Source organism: Scyliorhinus canicula, chromosome 1, assembly GCF_902713615.1.
Source record: "Scyliorhinus canicula chromosome 1, sScyCan1.1, whole genome shotgun sequence".
NCBI lineage: Eukaryota > Metazoa > Chordata > Chondrichthyes > Carcharhiniformes > Scyliorhinidae > Scyliorhinus > Scyliorhinus canicula.
In genome coordinates this window covers 96,361,761-96,380,705 of record NC_052146.1, presented here as the reverse complement: position 1 = coordinate 96,380,705, position 18,945 = coordinate 96,361,761, and the positions used below count along the sequence as shown (strand labels likewise).

General features: G+C 49.2%; 1 protein-coding gene across 2 annotated transcripts in view; it reads right to left on the bottom strand.

Annotated features, from left to right (window-relative positions):
- Nucleotides 1-977: 977 nt before the first annotated feature.
- Nucleotides 978-18,945, bottom strand: part of sdc3 (syndecan 3) — a 285,025-nt gene continuing 267,057 nt past the window's right edge. For both annotated transcript variants that reach the window (XM_038795819.1, XM_038795828.1), the window contains 2 exons: nucleotides 7,420-7,714; nucleotides 978-1,226 (listed from right to left, as the gene is read on the bottom strand). In XM_038795819.1, the coding sequence (XP_038651747.1) occupies nucleotides 1,060-1,226; nucleotides 7,420-7,714 (462 nt within the window). In that variant the 3' untranslated portion in view covers nucleotides 978-1,059. The remainder of the gene's footprint in view (nucleotides 1,227-7,419; nucleotides 7,715-18,945) is intronic.

The following is an 18,945-nucleotide window of genomic DNA, read 5'->3' as shown; positions in this document are numbered from 1 at the left end:
GCCGCGAGTTGGCGCATGCGCAGAAGCGCCAGCGTGTGCTGGCGTCATCCCAGTGCATGCGCAGGGGGGTTCGTCTCCGCACCGGCCATGGCGGAGGTCCACAGCAGCCGGTGCGGAGGGAAAGAGTGCTCCCACGGCACAGGCCCGCACGCAGATCGGTGGTCCCCGACTGCGGGCCAGGCCACCGTGGGGGCACCCCCCAAGGCTAGAATCCCATGTGGCCCCCCCCGAGGCCGCCCGCAGAGTCAGGTCCCGCTGGTAAGTGCCAGGTCTAATTTACGCCGCTGGGACTGGCCTAAAACAGGCGGCCGCTCGGCCCATCGCGGGCCGGAGAATTGCCGGGCTGCTGCTAGTGGCCGCCGACCGGCGCGGCGCGATTCCCGCCCTGCCAAAACCCCGGCGCCAGAAAATTCATGCGGGATTCACGCCGCCCCCTGGCGATTCTCCGGCCCGGCGGGGGGTCGGAGAATCCCGCCCCTGATATTGATTGTCTATTTTCAGAGGGCAGTCAAGCAAAAATCATTTTTGTGTGTGTGTATATGGTATATAATATATATATATGCATTCAGGAATAGAGAATAACAGATAACATGGTACCAAGAAATTGCTCACGGATGTTCTGAAAGTTGAAACAAATCATTTCGACACCTTACTACTGTTTAAATTCAAGGCAAAATGTAGCCTTTCAAGAGATGAGGAAAACGGAATTTAAAAAAAAAACTAGTTTCTTTTAATATGCAAGCCTTCCGCACCTCCCAGTCACTAGGACTACTCCCAATGCCCCGCACTATACAAAAATTCTATTGCAGTATGGCAGTTGTCTAGAAGCAGCTGTGCTTTGCATTTTCTAGCCCCCTAGTACAGACCTCTTCAGAAGTCTTGGGTCGGACAATAACAGGAAGTTCAACAACACATGATAAAAAGACCAGCATTAAAACATGACTGCCATTCAGCAGAAATTTTCTCAAGTGACATTATTTGGGATCGTTATTAATTTTTTATTTATTTAAGAGAATGATCTGTTTATAGTCCAAGCAATGAGAGGCACTCTTGATTTATTTATGCGTAGAACTCCTCCTGTTTGTCAGGTTTTTGGTAAGCTATGCTCGCCTGCTTTGGCTCTTCCAGTGTGTAGCTTCCTTCGTCCTTTTTCTTCATTCGATAAATCAACAGCATAACCAGGAAGGCAGCAAACAGGGCTCCAACCACCCCCCCAACGACAACCGCTGTAAAGGAGAGAAGGGAAAGATATTAATAACGCCAGCACTGAGCACAGGGAGTCAACGTAAGTGCACTCTTCAAGTGACAGGACGGCACAGAATTGGGTCTATCATATGCAGACAGAATTCAGGCCCCCCTTTCGGCCTGCTGTGTCTACTTGCAAGAGCTATCCAGTTAGTTCCTTCCCCAGCTCCTTCTCACAGCTCTATCATTGTTTACTTTTCCAATTAGGTATCCTATCCAATTCTATTAATAATACTATTAAATTGCCTTTTAATCTTAACTTCCAACCAGTGCATTCCAGTCTTATATTCAGCCCTTCATTTTTTTATTCTACAATTTGTTGAAATTATTTAACATTGTCAAGTTGCTACGTGTCCAGCAACTTGGGAGGCAGAGAAGTAGAATTGGTTGGAGCAGGGGAGTATTTTGGTCAAGGTTGAGGAGTTGGAATCTGTAAGGGGCAACATTCCACCAGGGCGATGTCATTACAATGTGACACCTTTCCACAGAATGTTCCGATGCTCCGGTCCCCCACTGGTGGCGGTATCGAGATTTGCGCCCAGCGGGAGGATGCAATTAGGTCAAATTGACCCATTTTCATCCTATTAACAGGCTGGGCACCAGATTCTCCAAGCCCCCTCTGGGCCGGGATTCACATGGACGAGAATTGGTGCAGGCATTTGCCAATGAGGCCCTGACATGGTGGACCTCGCAGTGGGCCAAGGTGGGTAACTCCCATCCACAATGCAAATCCTGCCCACCTCATCCCCACCAGTCCCCCCTAAAAGACCACCCCCCCCCCCCCAGAGATCCCCCATAAGAGAAACCCCCATTACAAAGACCCACGCCAGAAGCTCCTCATTACAGAGACGCCCACCAGTGACCACCATAAGAGAGACCCCCACTTGAGCACCCCAATTACAGAGACCCCCACCAGAAACTCCCCATTACAGACACTCCCATCAGAGACCACCCCATCACAGAGACTCCCACCTGACTACTTGAGATCTGCTCATGCCTGAAAGGAAATGAGATTAAACATCCAGACAGCTGGCTGTGTGCAAGCTGTCAATCATATCCTAGGAAAACCAATTCCCATCGATGATGATGAAAACCTTGCAGACAATGATCTGAGCGGTTTAAACCCAGCAGATGGGGTTTCCCTTTCTGGGACTTTACAGCTGCTGCTTTCTCTGCCTGTGATATTTTTCTGTCTCTGTCTGGGCTACTCTCTAGCTTCCAGGCAGGGTTCCCTGTAAAGTGGGGGGTTCTCTGCTGAGGGCCATCTTATGAGGTTGTCTCTGGTGGGGGTCTTTGTAATGGGGGTCTCTGGTGGGGGTCCCTTATGGGGTTGTCTCTCATGGGGGTCTCTGTAATGGAATGTCTCTGGTGGGGGTCTTTGTAATGCGGGGTCTCTGGAGGGGGTCTCTCTTATGAGAGTCTCTGGTGGGGGTCTCTGATAGGAGTCTCTCTTATGTGGGTGTCTGGTGGAGGTCTCTTTAATGAGAGGTCTCTGGTGGGGATCTTTGTAATGTGGGGTCTCTTGTGGGGGTCTCTGTAATAGGAGGTCTCTGGTGGGGGTCCTTGTAATGTAAGGTCTCTCGGGGGGTCTCTCTTATGGGATATGTCTGGTGGGGGTCTCTGTAATTGGAGGTGGTGGGGGCCTTTGTAATGTGGGGTCTCTGGTGGGGGGTCTCTCTTATGGGGATGTCTCTGGTGGGGTCTCTGTAATAGGGTGTCTCTGGCGTGGTTCTCTCTTATGGGAATCTCTGTTGGGGGTCTCTGTAATGGAAAGACTCTGATGCGAGTCTCTGGTGGGAGTCTCTCTGATGGGGGTGTCTCTGGTGGGGTTTTCTGTAATGGGGTTGTCTCTGGTGGGGGTCTTTGTCATGCAGGGTCTCCAATGGGGGTGTCTCTGGTGGGGATTGGGTCACTCTTGTACTGTGGGGGGGGGGTGTACATTGCAAATCCCACGGTGGTGGTGAGGGTGGCGGAATTACTTTGCGGGGGGAGGCCCAGCCGCCGGACCTGGCTACCGAGCCGTCCGCTCAAAATGGCGGCTCGATAGCAGGATTCACGAGGGAATCCCCACCATGCATAAATCTGCACAGCAATGGATTGTGAATCGCCTCTGGATTCTTGCTGCCAGCAGGAGCTCAAATCAAACTCAATTCACCTCCAGCGGGAGAATATAGCGCTGGATTCACCGTTTCTGAGGCTAAGTGTTAATACCAGCAGAGGAACTGTGACGTTTTATGACAGATAAATCGGCACCGATCCCTCACCGATCCTGTGACCGGTGAGGGGCTGGCAGCCGCGCTGAGAGAAACTCTGGGCTCCCATACCAAAAATGTCTGGAGAATGGTCGGGCCCGTGGCCACGCATGCAAATGGTGATGACCTGCAGTGGTCGCACCGTAAAACATGGTGCCGGCCGTGCGCAGACCCGACCTGCCAACTACTGCCACCGCCGGCCACCCCCCACCAGCTCTCGTGGAATCACACCCGGCCAGCAGCATGGCCCCCCGGCCAACTGAGGTGGCGCACGACACAGCCGCCATGCTGGGTTCCCGATCGCTGAGACCACAAGTGAACCACACCGTCGGGAACTCGGTCCATCGGCGGTGGTGAATCGTGGAGGCCCCGGAGAAAAGAGGGTCAGGGTCGCTAATGCTATGCCAACGGTGCTTAAATACCATGTGGCCAGCGACACATTTACACCATGGGGAGCGAGACTGGTTGGACAATTCTGTTGTTTTATGCATTCCTGGGGATGTGGGACCAGCATTTATTGCCTATCAATAATTGCCGTTGAGATGCTAATGGTGAACTGCCTTCTTCTAAAGGTCCAGCACAGCTTTGATTGGCTGAATGGCCTCCTTCTGTGGCCTATGGTTCTAAGTTGACAAGCGGCTCTAGGCTTGTCTTTGTATAGTGCAGCAGGGTCTGCAATATTCATCTGAAAACAACCCCTGGATAGGTAAGCAAGACCTTGGTTAAAACTCTCACCCATAAACCTTCTGACTGTGCAGCACTCCCTCTATACTGTACTTGTACATGAACGTTGATTGATATCTCAAAACCCATTTAGGGCCCTCCCGATCTTTATCCCACAGTCCTTCTTCAAAAGAGTTAACGGGCTGATCATGAGCTTTGTCTGGGTGGGAAAATCCCCGCGGGTGAAGAAAGCGGTGCTGGAGAGGAACCGCAGCGAGGGAGGGCTGGCTTTGCCGAGTCTGATCAATTATTACTGGGCGGCCAACATCGCTATGATAAGGAAGTGGATGGTGGGTACGGGGTCTATTTGGGAGCGGGTGGAGGCGGCTTCGTGCAGGGGCTCCAGCTTGGCAGCCCTGGTCACGGCTCCTCTACCGCTGCCGCTGACCAAGTACACCACCAGCCCGGTAGTGGTGGCGACCCTGCGGATATGGGGCCAGTGGAGGAGGCATGTGGGGGAGACAGGGGCGTCTGTCTGGGCGCCAATCTGTGACAACCATCGGTTTGCCCCCGGCAGTATGGATGGGGGGTTCCGAATATGGCGGCGAGCAGGGGCGGGAAGGGTGGGTGATATGTTCCTGGAAGGGAGCTTTGCGAGTTTGAGGAGCTTTGAGGAGAAATTTGGGTTGGTAAGGGGAAATGATTTTAGATACCTACAGTTGCGGGACTTTGTTCGTAGACAGGTCCCATCTTTCCCACGCCTCCCGCCAATGGGGATCCTCGACAGAATAGTCTGTAGGAGGGAAGAAGGGGAGGGTAGAGTCTCGGGTATATATAAGGTGCTCATGAGGGAGGAAGGGTCCCAGACAGAGGAACTGAAACTTAAATGGGAGGAGGAGCTAGGCGGGGAAATGGAGGATGGGCTGTGGGCAGAGGCCCTGAGTAGGGTAAATTCGACCGCGACATGTGCTAGGCTCGGGCTGATTCAATTTAAGGTCGTTCACCGGGCCCATATGACGGTGGCTCGGATGAGCAAATTCTTCGGGATAGAGGACAAATGCGCTAGGTGCGCGGGAGGACCAGCGAACCACGTGCACATGTTTTGGGCATGCCCTAAGCTAAGGGGGTACTGGGAGGGATTTGCGGGGGTCATGTCCCGGGTGCTAAAAACAAGGGTGGTGATGAGTCCAGGGGTGGCAATTTTTGGGGTTTCGGAGGACCCGGGGGTCCAGGGGGAGAAAGAGGCCGATGTTTTGGCCTTTGCTTCCCTGATAGCCCGGCGATGAATACTATTGGCGTGGAGGGACTCAAAGCCCCCGAAGACTGAGTTGCGGCTTGCGGACATGTCGAGTTTCCTGGGTATGGAGAAAATTAAGTTCGCCTTGAGGGGTTCTGTGCAGGGGTTCGCCCGGAGGTGGCAACCATTTATTGACTTCTTTGCGGGAGAGTGAGCGTCAGCAGGGGGTGGGTGGGAGTGGTGGGGGGGGGGGGGGGGTAGAGTAGAGTAGGAGGGAAAATATGGCGGGTAGTACCGGTGGGAGAGGAGCGGGCTTGTGCAATATGTTACGATGGAAATATTGAAAGTACGTGGATGTTTGCACATTTTTGCCTTTTTTGCTTTCTTTCTGATGATGTCTGTAACTGTTTATAAAGCCAAAAACTGCCTCAATAAAATTGTTTATTAAAAAAAAAACCCATTTAGGGCTTGAACCCATAACCCTCTGATAGAAATGCACCAAGCTGAGTCTTAAATAGAGCCTTTTGGGATAACGTATTTCTGGAATTATAAGACTGACATTGCTTCAGTTCTCCATCAAGGCAGAGGAAGCTTATCAATGGCAGGATTTCTTACATGAAAATCACTGGGCATCAATCAGAAAATTGTTAGGACTTCAGCTTTGTGCTTCCAGTGCAATGTGGAAGAAAAAGTAGATGTTGCACTTTTCCCTTACATAAAGGTTCATTCTCTGAGGAGCAATTATCCTGTTTTCTGGTGTACTCTGCTCAGTACATCAATACAAAGGAAACATGAGACCGCCACATCTGTTTTACTTCTACCATCCAGTTCTTTAAATAAAAGCAGGGGTCTGCTGCAGCATTTAGCAGCTGACTGAGGCCAAAAATGTTTGATGGCAAAGAAACAACCGACAGATGAGAGAGCACATTCAACAGCAGATGAAAGAGCACATTAAGTAGAGTCATAATGTCATTGCAACACAGAAGGATCCATTTGGCCCATCAATATCCATGCCAGCTCTCTCTAGAGCAATCCAGTCAGTCCCATTCCTCCTCCCCCTGCCCTATCTCTGTAGCCGTACAAGTTTATTTTGCTCAAGTGTCCTTCCAATTTCCTTTTGAAATCATTCATCGTCGCCACTTCAACCCCACTTCCGGGCAGCGACTTTAGTCATTACAGCTCACTGTGTAAAAAAACATTCTTCCTTGCATCCCCACCCCTCTCCACATCTCTTTCCCAAAATCTGTATCCCCCAGTTCCTATACCATCAACTGTTGGGAGCAACTTTTCTTTACCTATCTTAAACCCATCATGATTTTGTTAACCTCTCTCATATCTCCCCTCAACCACCACTGCTCCAAGGAGAGCCACCCCAGCTTCCCACCTCACCTTGAGCTAATATTCCTTTATCACTGGAACCATCCGGTTAATCTCCATTGCACCTTCTCAAGGGCACTCACATCCTTCAAAACGTGTGGTGACCAGAACTGGTGCAACACTCTACTTAAAGCCCAACCAAAGCTTCTTCAAGGTTCAATGTAACTTCCCTGCTTTTCTTCTCTCTGTCTCCATTTATGAAGTCAACATGAACTCATCTTTGTTTTCCTGATGCTCAGTGCCTGGCTATGTCTTTCACGGCATCTTCATGTTTGTTTCAGGGCTTTCCAACTTTATTTTAAATGCTGATTTTCCAAAGGAAGTATGTAAATATAACAAATTTGCAAATTACGCTGCATTGGAATGTCATCCCAACATGCAATCCAATCAAGTCAAATTTCCTCCTTTAAAAACATACTCAAAGCCCACCTCTTTGAAACAGCTCTTTACCACCTCTCTAATTGCTTGCTAATTCTTCTAAGCTGCATTGTAATGCCCTATGAAACAGAACTTGCCACAATTGTCTCTGTGTGTGACATTCTTGATGCCAGCCACAATTCCACATCTACAGGGAAACCCCAAAGATGCCCCGCTGGGTGTTCAATGTAATCAGTGCAGAAAAAGCTGATAAAAGAACCACCGTACCTACTAAAACCTCTTTTCTCTCCAGTATGTTCTTTTGGGGTAATTGTGCAGCTGAAGATGAGCTCCCAGTCTCTATTGCATTGTCTATTATTTCAGGAAGGCCGTTCTTCCCACTGCCCCGCCCGGTTGGTTGTGTGATGGCAGCAAAGACCTCGTTGTTTACGCCTGGATTTACCATTTCCCCTTCCTCGGTGATTTCAAAGTCTCCGCTCGGTCCCCCGGAGGCAGGAACCTCCACCTCATTGTTGATGGTCACCTCTTTGACCATTTCACTCGAGTCAGCTTTCTGTGTGTGCTAATTTAAAAAGGAAAGGTTATTAGAATTTTTAATTAAAAAGGGAATTCGCTTCAAATGAGCATGCTATAGAAATGATAACACTCAAGAAGGGTATGAAGAAGCAGGTTCTCCCCTTTGTCTTTCCTACTTTCTAGAAAGCACACTGCTTCATTCTGAGACACTGGTAGGAATTTTCATCAAACTCTCCAGGTAGGAAATTTATGGGATTATGTGGAATGTTAATATTACGTCAATCCAATATTATCTGTTGACTTCAAGGGACAGTAAAATTGGACAAGGTTAAAAAAGAACATTGCACCCAATCCTGTCAACTTTACCATTGGTGGAATAAATTAAAATGTAAAATCCAATGTTCCCCCTAATCCCAAGGTTTCCCACCCGAAAAACTGGGTTAGAATTGCCATCATACTAACTCTGACATTTGCCAATCACCATGCTTCACGTATGAGCCAAGCCAGCAAATGCAAGCAAACCATTTGACAATAAAGGGCATCACTGCCGAGCCTAATCCGATGCTCAACATAATATTCAACACAGAGAACTAAAGTTGTTGTCAACCATGGAAGCTCTCAGCAGTACTTGCCTAGGTGGTACAGAATTGAGGGGCTGTGGCACAGTGGCTGTGGGGGGATATGAATGCAGTGCAAATAGCTTTTGTAGGCAGCCTACATTATGACTGTGGGTGCATGAATATACAATGGTACAAACTGACAGATTATTTGTTCTCTTTATTCTTTCAAAGGATGTGGGCATCTCTGGAAAAGCCAACATTTGTTGCCCACCCCTATTGCCCCTTGCCCTGAGAGGCTTTTAATTCTAGTTCAGAGGGTAGTTAAGACTTGACCACATTTTTTTGGATCTGGAGTCACATGTCGGCTAGACTGGGTAAGATTGTCCGATTTCCTTCCCCAAAGGACATCTGTGAATCAGGGGTCGGATCCACTGGCCTCCCAGCCCCTTGTTTCTCAGCAGCAGGAGGTGGCGTGCCGTTCGCTGCTGGTAGGATTCTTTGCTCCTCTGCCGCTGTCAATGCAAATTCCCATTTGAGTCACAATCAAGCCATTGGGAAACCTGAGAGTGGGGGTGCGCTACCTGTGGAACCAGATAATCCTGCCCAGCGGCTGGAGAACTCCGGCCCAGATTGTTTTGTAAACAGAAATCAATGATAGAGCTCATTACAGAGACTATCTTTATATTCCTGATTTATTCATTGAATTTAAATGCAACCAGCTGCCATTGTGGGTTTTGAACCATGACCTGAGAGCATCACAAGCCCAGTGACATTACCACTCGGCCACCATTTCCCAAAAACATGACTGCAGTTAGTGGATGAAATATGTGCGACTTGCAAGATTGTTGGTATGTATGCGTGCTTATGTGTTACATAGAGTTGTACAGCGCAGAAAACGTCTTTCGGCCCACCGAGAGTCTTCACCGACAATAACTGCCACATATTTCAGGCTAATCCCACTTACCCATATACAGCACTTGTCCCATATCCTTGAATATGATGCTGTTTCAAATGCTTATCCAAGTGCTTTGATTTAAATTTAGATTTATTGTCACGTGTACCGAGGTACAGTGAAAAGTATTGTTCTGCGTACAGTCCAGGCAGATCATTCCATACATGAAAAGCATAGGACATACGATAAATACACAATATAAATACATAGACAGAGACATCAGGTGAAGCATACGGTGTGTAGTACTGCTCAGTAGAGACGATGCATGGAGAGACCAGTTTAGTGCATAAGAAAGTCTTTCAGGATTCTGTAACAGCGGAAAGAAACTGTTTTTGAATCTGTTAGTGCGTGTTCTCAGACTTTCGTATCTTCTGCCCGATGAAAGAGGTTGGATGGGAGAATAACTCTGGTGGGAGGGTCTTTGATTATGCTCACCGCTTTCCCAAGGCAGTGGTCAATGGATGGGAAGCGGGTTCGCGTGATGGACTGGGCCATGTTCATGACTCTTTGTAATTTCTTACAGTCTTGGGCTGAGCAGTTGCCATACCAGGCTGTGATGCAGCCAGAGAGAATGCTTTCTATCGTGCATCTGTGAAAAAAAAATGTTTTAAATTTAGAGTACCCAATTATTTTTTCCAATTAAGGGGCAATTTAGTGTGGCCAATCTGCCTACCCTGCACATCTTTGGGTTGTGGGGGTGAAACCCATGCAGAAAGCGGGGAGAATGTGCAAACTCCACATGGATAGTGACCCAGGGCCGGGATTCGAACCCAGGTCCTCAGCTCCGTAGGCAGCAATGCTAACCACTGCGCCACCGTGCTGCCCGCATCTGTGAAAATTGGTAAGAGTCAATGTGGACAGGGGCATGTACCACACTTCGCTTCCTGAAGTCGATGACCAGCTCCTTAGTTTTTCTGGCATTGATGGAGAGATTGTTACGCCACACCACTAGGTTTTCTATCTCTCCTATACTTTGACTCATCGTTGTTTGAGATCTGACCTACTACAGTCATGTCATCAGCAAAACTGTAGATAAAGTTGGAGCCTACTTTCTACCTATATAGCCTTGTTTGAAGACTCTTTCAACATATCGGGCTGGATTCTCCATCCCGCCGAGCCAGATTTCTGGTTCAGCACGCAGGCGGGATGCTCCGTTTCACCAGCTGGTCAATGGGGTTTCCCATTGTGGGGCAGTCCCACGCCGTCGGGTAACCCCCTCGGCTGCCGGCAAAACAGAGCATCCCGACAGCAGAGAATCCAGCCCATCATCTCTCCTCATTGCAGTAATTGATTCCTTAATTAATAGTGCAACACCCCCTCCCTTTTAACACCCTCCTTTATCTCACCGAAAGAGATTCTCAACAGACCCGTGCCGAAATTGCCTTTGGCGCGGGGGTGAAGAATCAAATTTCCCGACGGAATCGGGCCTGGCGCTGCTCCGGCAATTCTCTGGGCCCCGAATATCTGCGTGTTCGTGAAGTACGCCACGCAGCTGTGGGGCCATTGCCAGAGCCCCGTCCAGCGAACCTCTGCTCCCAACCGGCCGAGTTCACGTCGATGTGGAACTAACATGATATGGCCGGTCGGGACTCTTGAATGGCAGCTGCGGACTTAGTCTGCGGCCGCCCTGGTGGGGGGGCTGTGGGATGTGGCACCGGGGGGGTCCTTATGGGCGGCCGGGGAAGAGATCAGGCCGGATGGATCCTCGGGCGTGCGGCCGATCGTGAGAGCCTAGTTTCTTTGTGTGGGCCCGCAGTCCGAGTCCTCCATGGCGCTCGGTGTGGCCGCTGGAGGCTACTGCCGTGTGCATGTGCAGACACGGAACTGGAAGTGCAGTGGGCCAAAGTTGCGTGAAGCACTCGGATCCCTGTTAGCCCCTTGAAGGTACCTGAATCGGCTGGTATTTTTTTCAGGAAACACCGCAGTGCAACACCTGCATTTTTACGTCGGCGTGGGTCAAAGCCCCATTTTGGGAGAATCCAGCCACCTATACCCCAGAATGTTAACTTGCCAGTCCTGCCCTTCCCTCACCATGTCTCTGTGATGGTAACAATGTCAGAATTCCATGTGTCAATCCATGCCCTTAACTCATCAGTCTTACCTATAATACTCCTGGCATTAAAGTAAAGACTTTCCAGACTTGTCTTACTTTCCTGACATTCATAGCTGAACTCACTCTGACTTGCTTCTTTTACTATAGCGTGATGTGGCTGTATTGTACTAATACTCCATGTCCCCTTCCCCTTCCAAACTAGTTTAAAACCCTCTCAACATGTATCTGTCATGTGTATAACTCTTAAACAGTTCAATGATCAGAAGTTGATCCATTAATTTTTCCACCCAAAGGTACTGAGGTCAATTGCAGGACTCTGGATGAAATGAACCAACTCAAGGTAGACCAATAACTGAAGCTGACACCTATTGCCTAGCACGATTCAGCTGAACACCAGGCAATGCCAGGGTTGCCAATCTGTACACTGGTCATGAACTATATCCAGGATAAAATCTTAGAAATATTATTATATTTTCTAATTCACTTTTTTCTGAACACTTTCTATTGCTAGTTCTAAAGTATTGGAATGGAGTAAAGTGGGTATTGGTCTGCCGGTCAAGAATGATCTGATCGGGGAGTGAAAAGCCTGTGTTCCAATTAGCTGTAGGCAGTTGAAACACCGCGAGGTAGCCAATGGACGTCGTGTGGGGGTGGGACAATTGGAGGCAGGAGGTAAAGTGATGACACCTCCAGGAATATACACAGCCAGTGTTAGCAGCGCTCCAGTGTTAATAACCACTGGGACACCTTGAAGCTTAAACAAGGGGGCACATGGATTAGAAATACATGTACTCACCAGGACAATCACATATACTGTACAAAAAGAGGATGCTGATCTGTTGGCAAGTGGACTTTGATTGGTAGAGGCACTGCCAAGGAGAATGCACCAGTTAATGTTGAGTGACAGTTAACTGCTAAGCATTGTTTGAAAATTTGAAACAGGCAGATTGACGCCAATTGGTCAAGGCACTGCCTTGAGAAATTAACCAGTGTATATGTATCACTTACATTGTTTAGCTGAAACAGGCAAAATGTGTGTGCATGTTCTTTTTGTATGCAAAGGACAAGGCTCACAGTGTGGTGCATTTGTGTGTGCTGGAAGCTAAATATATTAATACACAGAGCCCTGTTCTTTGCAGATAGAAAGAACATATACACACCTTGCTGAGATGGTTAATGATTTAATGGTTAGTGATTTCTGCATTGTCTGGCATCTTTGAATTTGCCTATATATATGTTTCTGGAACATGCCTCTTCATTCACCTGAGGAAGGAGCAGTGCTCCGAAAGCTAGTGTTTGAAACAAACCTGTTGGACTTTAACCTGGTGTTGTAAGACTTCTTACTGTGCTGATGAATACAAGATGAAACATTTCAGCAACATGTCTCTCTTTTTACAATATTCAAGATAAGAAATACCAGCACGTTTCATCTACAACTTAAATGGTAGGGTTGAGAAATTCTGTTGCAAAGCAACTTGAAGCTTCCCTGCTGAGAAAAATCTTTGTAAATTTATTTTTGCCACTTTAAAGTGGATTAAAGGAAAGATGAAGAGGAGCAAACACCCAGAGCCATTTCAGCAGAATTCACTTTGCACCATGTCTCCACTTACAAGGGAGTGTGAATTAGCTTTTAATTTCTTCCGCAATGCTGTCAATCCCACCATTCTGTATGTTTCGACAAGCAAGAGAACAGTGAATTCATTAGAGAAACTGCAACCAAATCCGTTCCAATGTTGGAAACTCCTCTCATTAATCCATTGAGTAAGTATTTGTAAATTCAGTCCCCGGATGCACAAGCAAATTAGCAGCTTTGGAAATGGGAATGCTGACTACTGCAAACAACTTCATTTAGATAGCAGCTTGAAACATCCCAAGGTGCTTCATGAAAAATGATTATTAAAAGACACTAATCAACTTAGGGAGATATTAGGACAGGTGATCAGGTGCTTGATCAAAGATATTGGTTGAGAGCATCACTGGAAAGGGCTTCTGTATTGTGGAGTATCAGTTGTGGTTCAGTTGGTAATATGCTTGTCTTTGAAGGTTTTAGCTTCAAGCCCTACTCCAGGGATTAATTCTAAAAGTCAAGGCTGACATTCCAGTGCAGCACTGAGGGAGCACAGCATTGTCAAAGGTACCATCTTTTGGGTGAGATGTGCAAGGCCCAATGGATGTTCCATGGCGTTACTTTGAAGAAGAGCAGGGGAACCAATATTTATCCTTCAATAATCGATGGCGGTGGACGTCCGAGGGCAGGCTGGGCATGTGCGGGGCACGGGCTGGAGGCTGGCCCAAGAGGGGCTATGGTTGATTGGCAGGGAGGGGGGTGCTGCGTGCCCCCTGACCAAGCTGGTCACATGGAACATCTGAGGATTGAATGGGCTGGTCAAGAGGGCCCATGTGTTCGCACACTTAAAGCGATTAAAGGCGGATGTGGCCATGCTGCAAGAGACACACCTGGCGGTGGGGGACCAGATTAGGCTCAGGAAAGGAGGGGTGGGACAAGTGTTTTATTCAGGGTTGGATTCTAAAATGAGGAGGGTGCTGATTTTGGTCATTAAGCGGGTGGCGTTCGAGGTGCGAAGTATTGTGACGGACTCTGGGGGAAGGTACGTTATGGTAAGTGGGAAACTGGAGGGGATGCCAGTGGTGTTGGTCAACATCTATGCCCCAAACTGGGAAGATGTGGAATTTATGAGGCGGATGCTGGGGAAGATTCTGTACCTAGACTCTCATCGGCTAATTATGGGAGTGGGGTACTTTAATACAGTTCTGGATCCGAGACTGGACTGGTTGAGTTTGAGGTTGGGGAGGGTGTCGTCCGCAGCTAAGGAGCTCCGTGGGTTAATGGAGCACGTTGGGGGGGGTGGACCCGTGGAGATTTGGGAGGCCAAGGGCAGAAGAATTTTCCTTTTACTCCCATGTACGCAAGGTATACTCCCAAATAGTTTTTTTTGTGGTAGATAAGACGTTGTTGGCAGTGGTGGTGGGTGTCGAGTATTCGGCAATAGTAGTGTCAGACCATGCCCCGCACTGGGTAGATTTATGAGTGAGTAAGGGGAGGGGCCAGCGCCCGCAAATGGACGTTGGATGTGGGACTTTTAGAGGAAGAGGAGGTGTGTGAGCGGGTGAGGGAGGCCATCCGGGGTATGTGGAGATTAATGACACGGGGGAGATTTTGGTCGGTACGGTCTGGGAGGCACTGAAAGCAGTGGTCAGGGGGAGTTCATTTTGATTTGGGCGCATAGGGAAATGGCAGAGCGGGTGGAAATAGAAAGGCTAGTGGAGGAAATCACAGGTAAGGCGGTAGTGCAGCTGCGAAGGGTGAGAGGGGTGGTATCCGGGTACGGGAGAAAGCGAGCAGGATGTTAGCACACCATTTGAGGAAGCAGTAGGCGACAAGATCAATTGGGAAAGTGAAGGACACAGGAGATAACACAGTCTTGGACCTGGCAGGGGTGAATGGGGTGTTTTACAGTCATCTATATAAGTCGGAAGCCCCGACTGGATAGGAGAGATGAGGACTTTTCTGGGATGGTTGGAGTTCCTGAAGGTGGATGAGGAGTTGGTGAGGGCTTGGGGACCCCAATCGAGCTAGTAGAAGTAGTGGAGGGGTTGGAGGCAATGCAATCGGGTCAGGCTCCGGGGCCGGACGGGTACCCAGTGGAATTCTACAAGACGTTCTCGGGAGTGTTGGAACCGCTGTTGGTAAGGGCCTTCAATGAAGCAAAGGAGCTGGGAGTGCTACCCCCAACGTTATCACAGGCGTCGATCTCCCTCATTTTAAAAGAGATAAGGACCTGGAAAACTGTGGGTCGTACAGGCCAATCTCCCTGTTAAATGCGGATGCCAAACTGTTGTTGAAGATCCTGGTCACAAGAATCGAGGATAATGTCCCAGGAGTAATTAGGGAGGATTAGACGGGGTTCATTAAGAGGCAGCATTTGGCACCAACATTAGCAGATTGGTTAATGTAATCATGATGTCTCCAGAGAGTCGGGAGGTGGAGGTAGTGATGGCCATGGATGCAGAAAAGGCCTTTGATTGGTTGGAGTGGGAGTACGTGTGGGAAGTACTGGGGCGGTTTGGGTTTGGGCAGGGATTTGTGGATTGGGCCCCGGTTGCTATACCATGCACCGGTGGTGAGTGTGCAGCCGAATCGGGCGAGCTCGGACTACTTTAGCTTATACCGTGCGACGAGACAGGGATGTCCACTTTGCCCATTGTTGTTTGCCTTGGCCGTAGTGTTGTTGGCATTGACATTAAGAGCATCGACGCTCTGGCAGGAGATAGTACCGGGGAGGGGGGAGAGCGTGGAACACAGGGGGCCGGATTCGCTGCCGGTGGGATGCTCTGTTTTGCCGACAGCCCGTGGGTTTCCCGATGGTGTGAGGCTGCCCCACAATGGGAACGATCTGCTGCTGTATATATCGGATCCACTGGGTGGAATTGGAGGGATTATGAGGATATTAGAGGAATTCGGCTGGTTTTCAGGGTGAGTAAGAGTGAGGTCTTTGCGATCCAGGCGAGGGGGCAGGAGAAGGGACTAGGTAAGTTGCCGTTCAAGGTGTTGGGAGGGGTTTTTTTCGATATTTGGGTATCCCGGTGGCGCGGGAGTGGGAGCAGCTGCATAAACTGAATCTGGATCGGTTGGAGAACAGATGAGGGGGGCTTTCAGAGGTGGGATGTGCTCCCATTGTCATTAGCGGGGGGGGGGGGGGGGGGGGGTTACAGACAGATAAAATCTCGGTCGTCCTGAGGTTTTTGTTTGTTTTCCAGAGTTTCCCAATCTTCAAAACGATGAATGCAGAGATCTCGGGATTTTTTTTGGGCGGGTGAAAAAGGTGCTGCTGGAGCGGTTGGGGGGGGGGGGGGGGGGGGGGTGTTGACCTCCCGAATTTCATCAACTGTTACGGGGCAGCGAATATTGTGATGGTTAGGAAGTGGGTAGTGGGGGAGGAGTCGGTATGGGAACAGGTGGAGGCAACCTCATGTAAGGACACGAGTTTGGGGGCATTTTGAAGGCACTTCTGCCGTTCTCGCTGGCTCGGTATTCCACAAGCTCGGTAGTAGTGGAAGACCTGAGGGGTTGGGGACAATTGAGGCAGTATATGGGATTAGAGGGGGCATCGGTGTGGGCGGCGATATGTGATCATCACAGGTTCGCTCCGGGATGACTGGATGGGGGTTTCGGGGGTGAATCCGGGCAGAGATCGAGAGATTTGGGGATCTCTTTATTGATGAGGGTTTCCCGAGCCTGGAGGAGCTGGAGGAGGAGTCTGAGTTGCCAGGTGGGAATTGTTTCCATTATCTGCTGGTGAGGGATTTTGTGCGGAGGCACGTTTTGACCTTCCCCTATCTGCCACCCCACGGGCTGCAGGGTAAGGTGGTGTTGAGAACAGGAGTAGGAGAGGGGAAGGTCTCATAGATCTATAAGGAGCTGATGGAGTGGGAGAGAGCCCCAATAGGGGAGTTGAGAGAAAGTGGGAAGAAGAACTGGGTGGGGATTTGGAGGCCAGGTTATGGGAGGAGGCCCTGAGGGGAGTTAATGCATCCTCGCTGTGCGCCAGGCTCCGGTTGATGCAATTTAAGGTGGTCCACAGGGCTCACATGACTGTGGCCTGGATGAGCAGGTTCTTCAAGGAGGTGGAGGATCGGTGTGGGCGCTGTGTGGGGGGTCCTGCAAACCATGTCCATATGTTTTGTGCAAGGCTGTGGGGTTTCTGGCAGGGGTTTGCTGACATCATGTCAGAGGTATTACAAATGAGGGTGGTGCTGAGTCCAGAGGCGGCAATCTTTGGTGTGTCGGAAGACCCGGGAGCCCAGGGTGCAAAAGAGGCCGCCGTCCTGGCCTTTGCCTCCTTAGTGGCCCGGAGACGGATCTTACTAGGGTGGCGGGACTCGGAGCCCCTGAAGACGGGGGTGTGGGTTAGCGACATGGTGGGGTTTCTTAGACTCAAAAATATTAAATTTGCCTTGAGGGGTTTGTTGCAGAAGTTTGCTCGGAGGTGGCAGCCGTTCATCGACTTCTTTGAGAAAAATCAAGCTGTCAGCAGGGGGTGAAGAAAGGGGAGGTGGGCAGAGTTGGGGGAAGGGGAGGCATGGGAGGTGGTTGGGGAAGGTGGCACTGTTTGTGTAAGCCATGTTGGCTGGGGTTTGTGCCCAGAAGGGTTTGTTGGGAATATTATTGTGGTTAATATTTGTTGAAATTTGATGTTCAAAATTGTTAAAACTATAAATGCCCGAATAAAATATTTTCTAAAAAAATATATTTATCCTTCAATCAACAACACAATAACAGATTATCTGTTCCAAATCACATTGCTGTTTATGGAAACTTACTCTGTGCAAATTGGCAGCTGTGTTTCCTACATTACAGCAGTGACTACAATTTTAAAAATACATCATTGGTTGTAAAGCATTCTGCGACATCAAGTGGTCATGGAAATTGCTTTATAATTGCAAATGTTCTTTTTTTATAATGAGTGACTTGGATGGGAACTTGGATGGCGTGTGTTCCTGTGCATCTGCTGCTTCCGTCCTTCTTGGTGGTCGAGGTCACAGGTTTGGATGGTGTTGTGGAAGGAGCCTTTGGGAGTTGCTGAAGTGCATCTTGACGATGGTACACACTGCAGCCACTGAGCATCGGTGGTAGAGGCAGCAAATCTTTGTGGATGGGGCGCCAATCAAGCAAGCTGCTTTGCCCTGGATGGTGTCAAGCTTCTTGAGTTTTGTTGGAGCTGCGCTCACCCAAGGAAAACAGTCTTGACTTGTGCCTTGAAGATGGTGGACAGGCTTTGGAGAGCCAGGAGGTGGGTTACTTGTCTCAAAGCTCCCAGGTTCTGGCCTGCTTTAATAGACACAGTACAGGGCCATTAGAGGGAGATTTAGTGATTACGGTCATGATTTAACGGGAAAAAAATAGAATCCCGTTTTGGACATAAATAGAAGGGTGTTTCTCAGTGTTGTCCGCTATCAAAAGGGACTCTTTTTTGGGGGGGCTCAGCAAGGAATGCCCTGCCGAAGCCGCACTGACCTTCATTTCCTGGAAGAGGTTGGAGTACATTTTTAAAAATATTTTTATTCTCCTTTTTCACATTTTCTCCCGCATTTACACCCACCAACAACAAACAATAATCAGCAACAAATAAGTCAATCCCCATAACAATAACAACGATCCCATCATCCCACCAACCCCCAAATATCAGGCCACATATTTACATAAACAAATGACAAAAAGGAATCAGGGATTACCCATAGTTACCCTTAATACACACAGCCCCCCTCCCCCCCAACCCTCCCACTCATTCCCCCCCAACTAACGTTCGATGTTATCCAGTTCTTTAAAGTCCACAATGAATAATGCCCATGACTTGTAGAACCCCTCCGTCCTTCCGCTCAGTTCAAACGTAACCCTCTCAAGAGTCAAGAATTCCAGCAGGTCCCCCTGCCACGCCAGGGCACAGGGTGGAGAGGCTGCTCTCCATCCCATCAGGATCCACCTTCGAGTGATCGAGGCGAAGGCTATGATATCTGCCTCCGCACCCGTTTCTAACCCTGGCTGGTCCAACACCCCGAATATGGCCTCCCGGGGACCCGGGTCCAGTTTCACATGCACCACCTTGGAAATTACCCTAAACACCTCTTTCCAGTACACCCCAAGCTTTGGACAGGACCAAAACATATGAACTGATTAGCGGGGCACCCCCGCA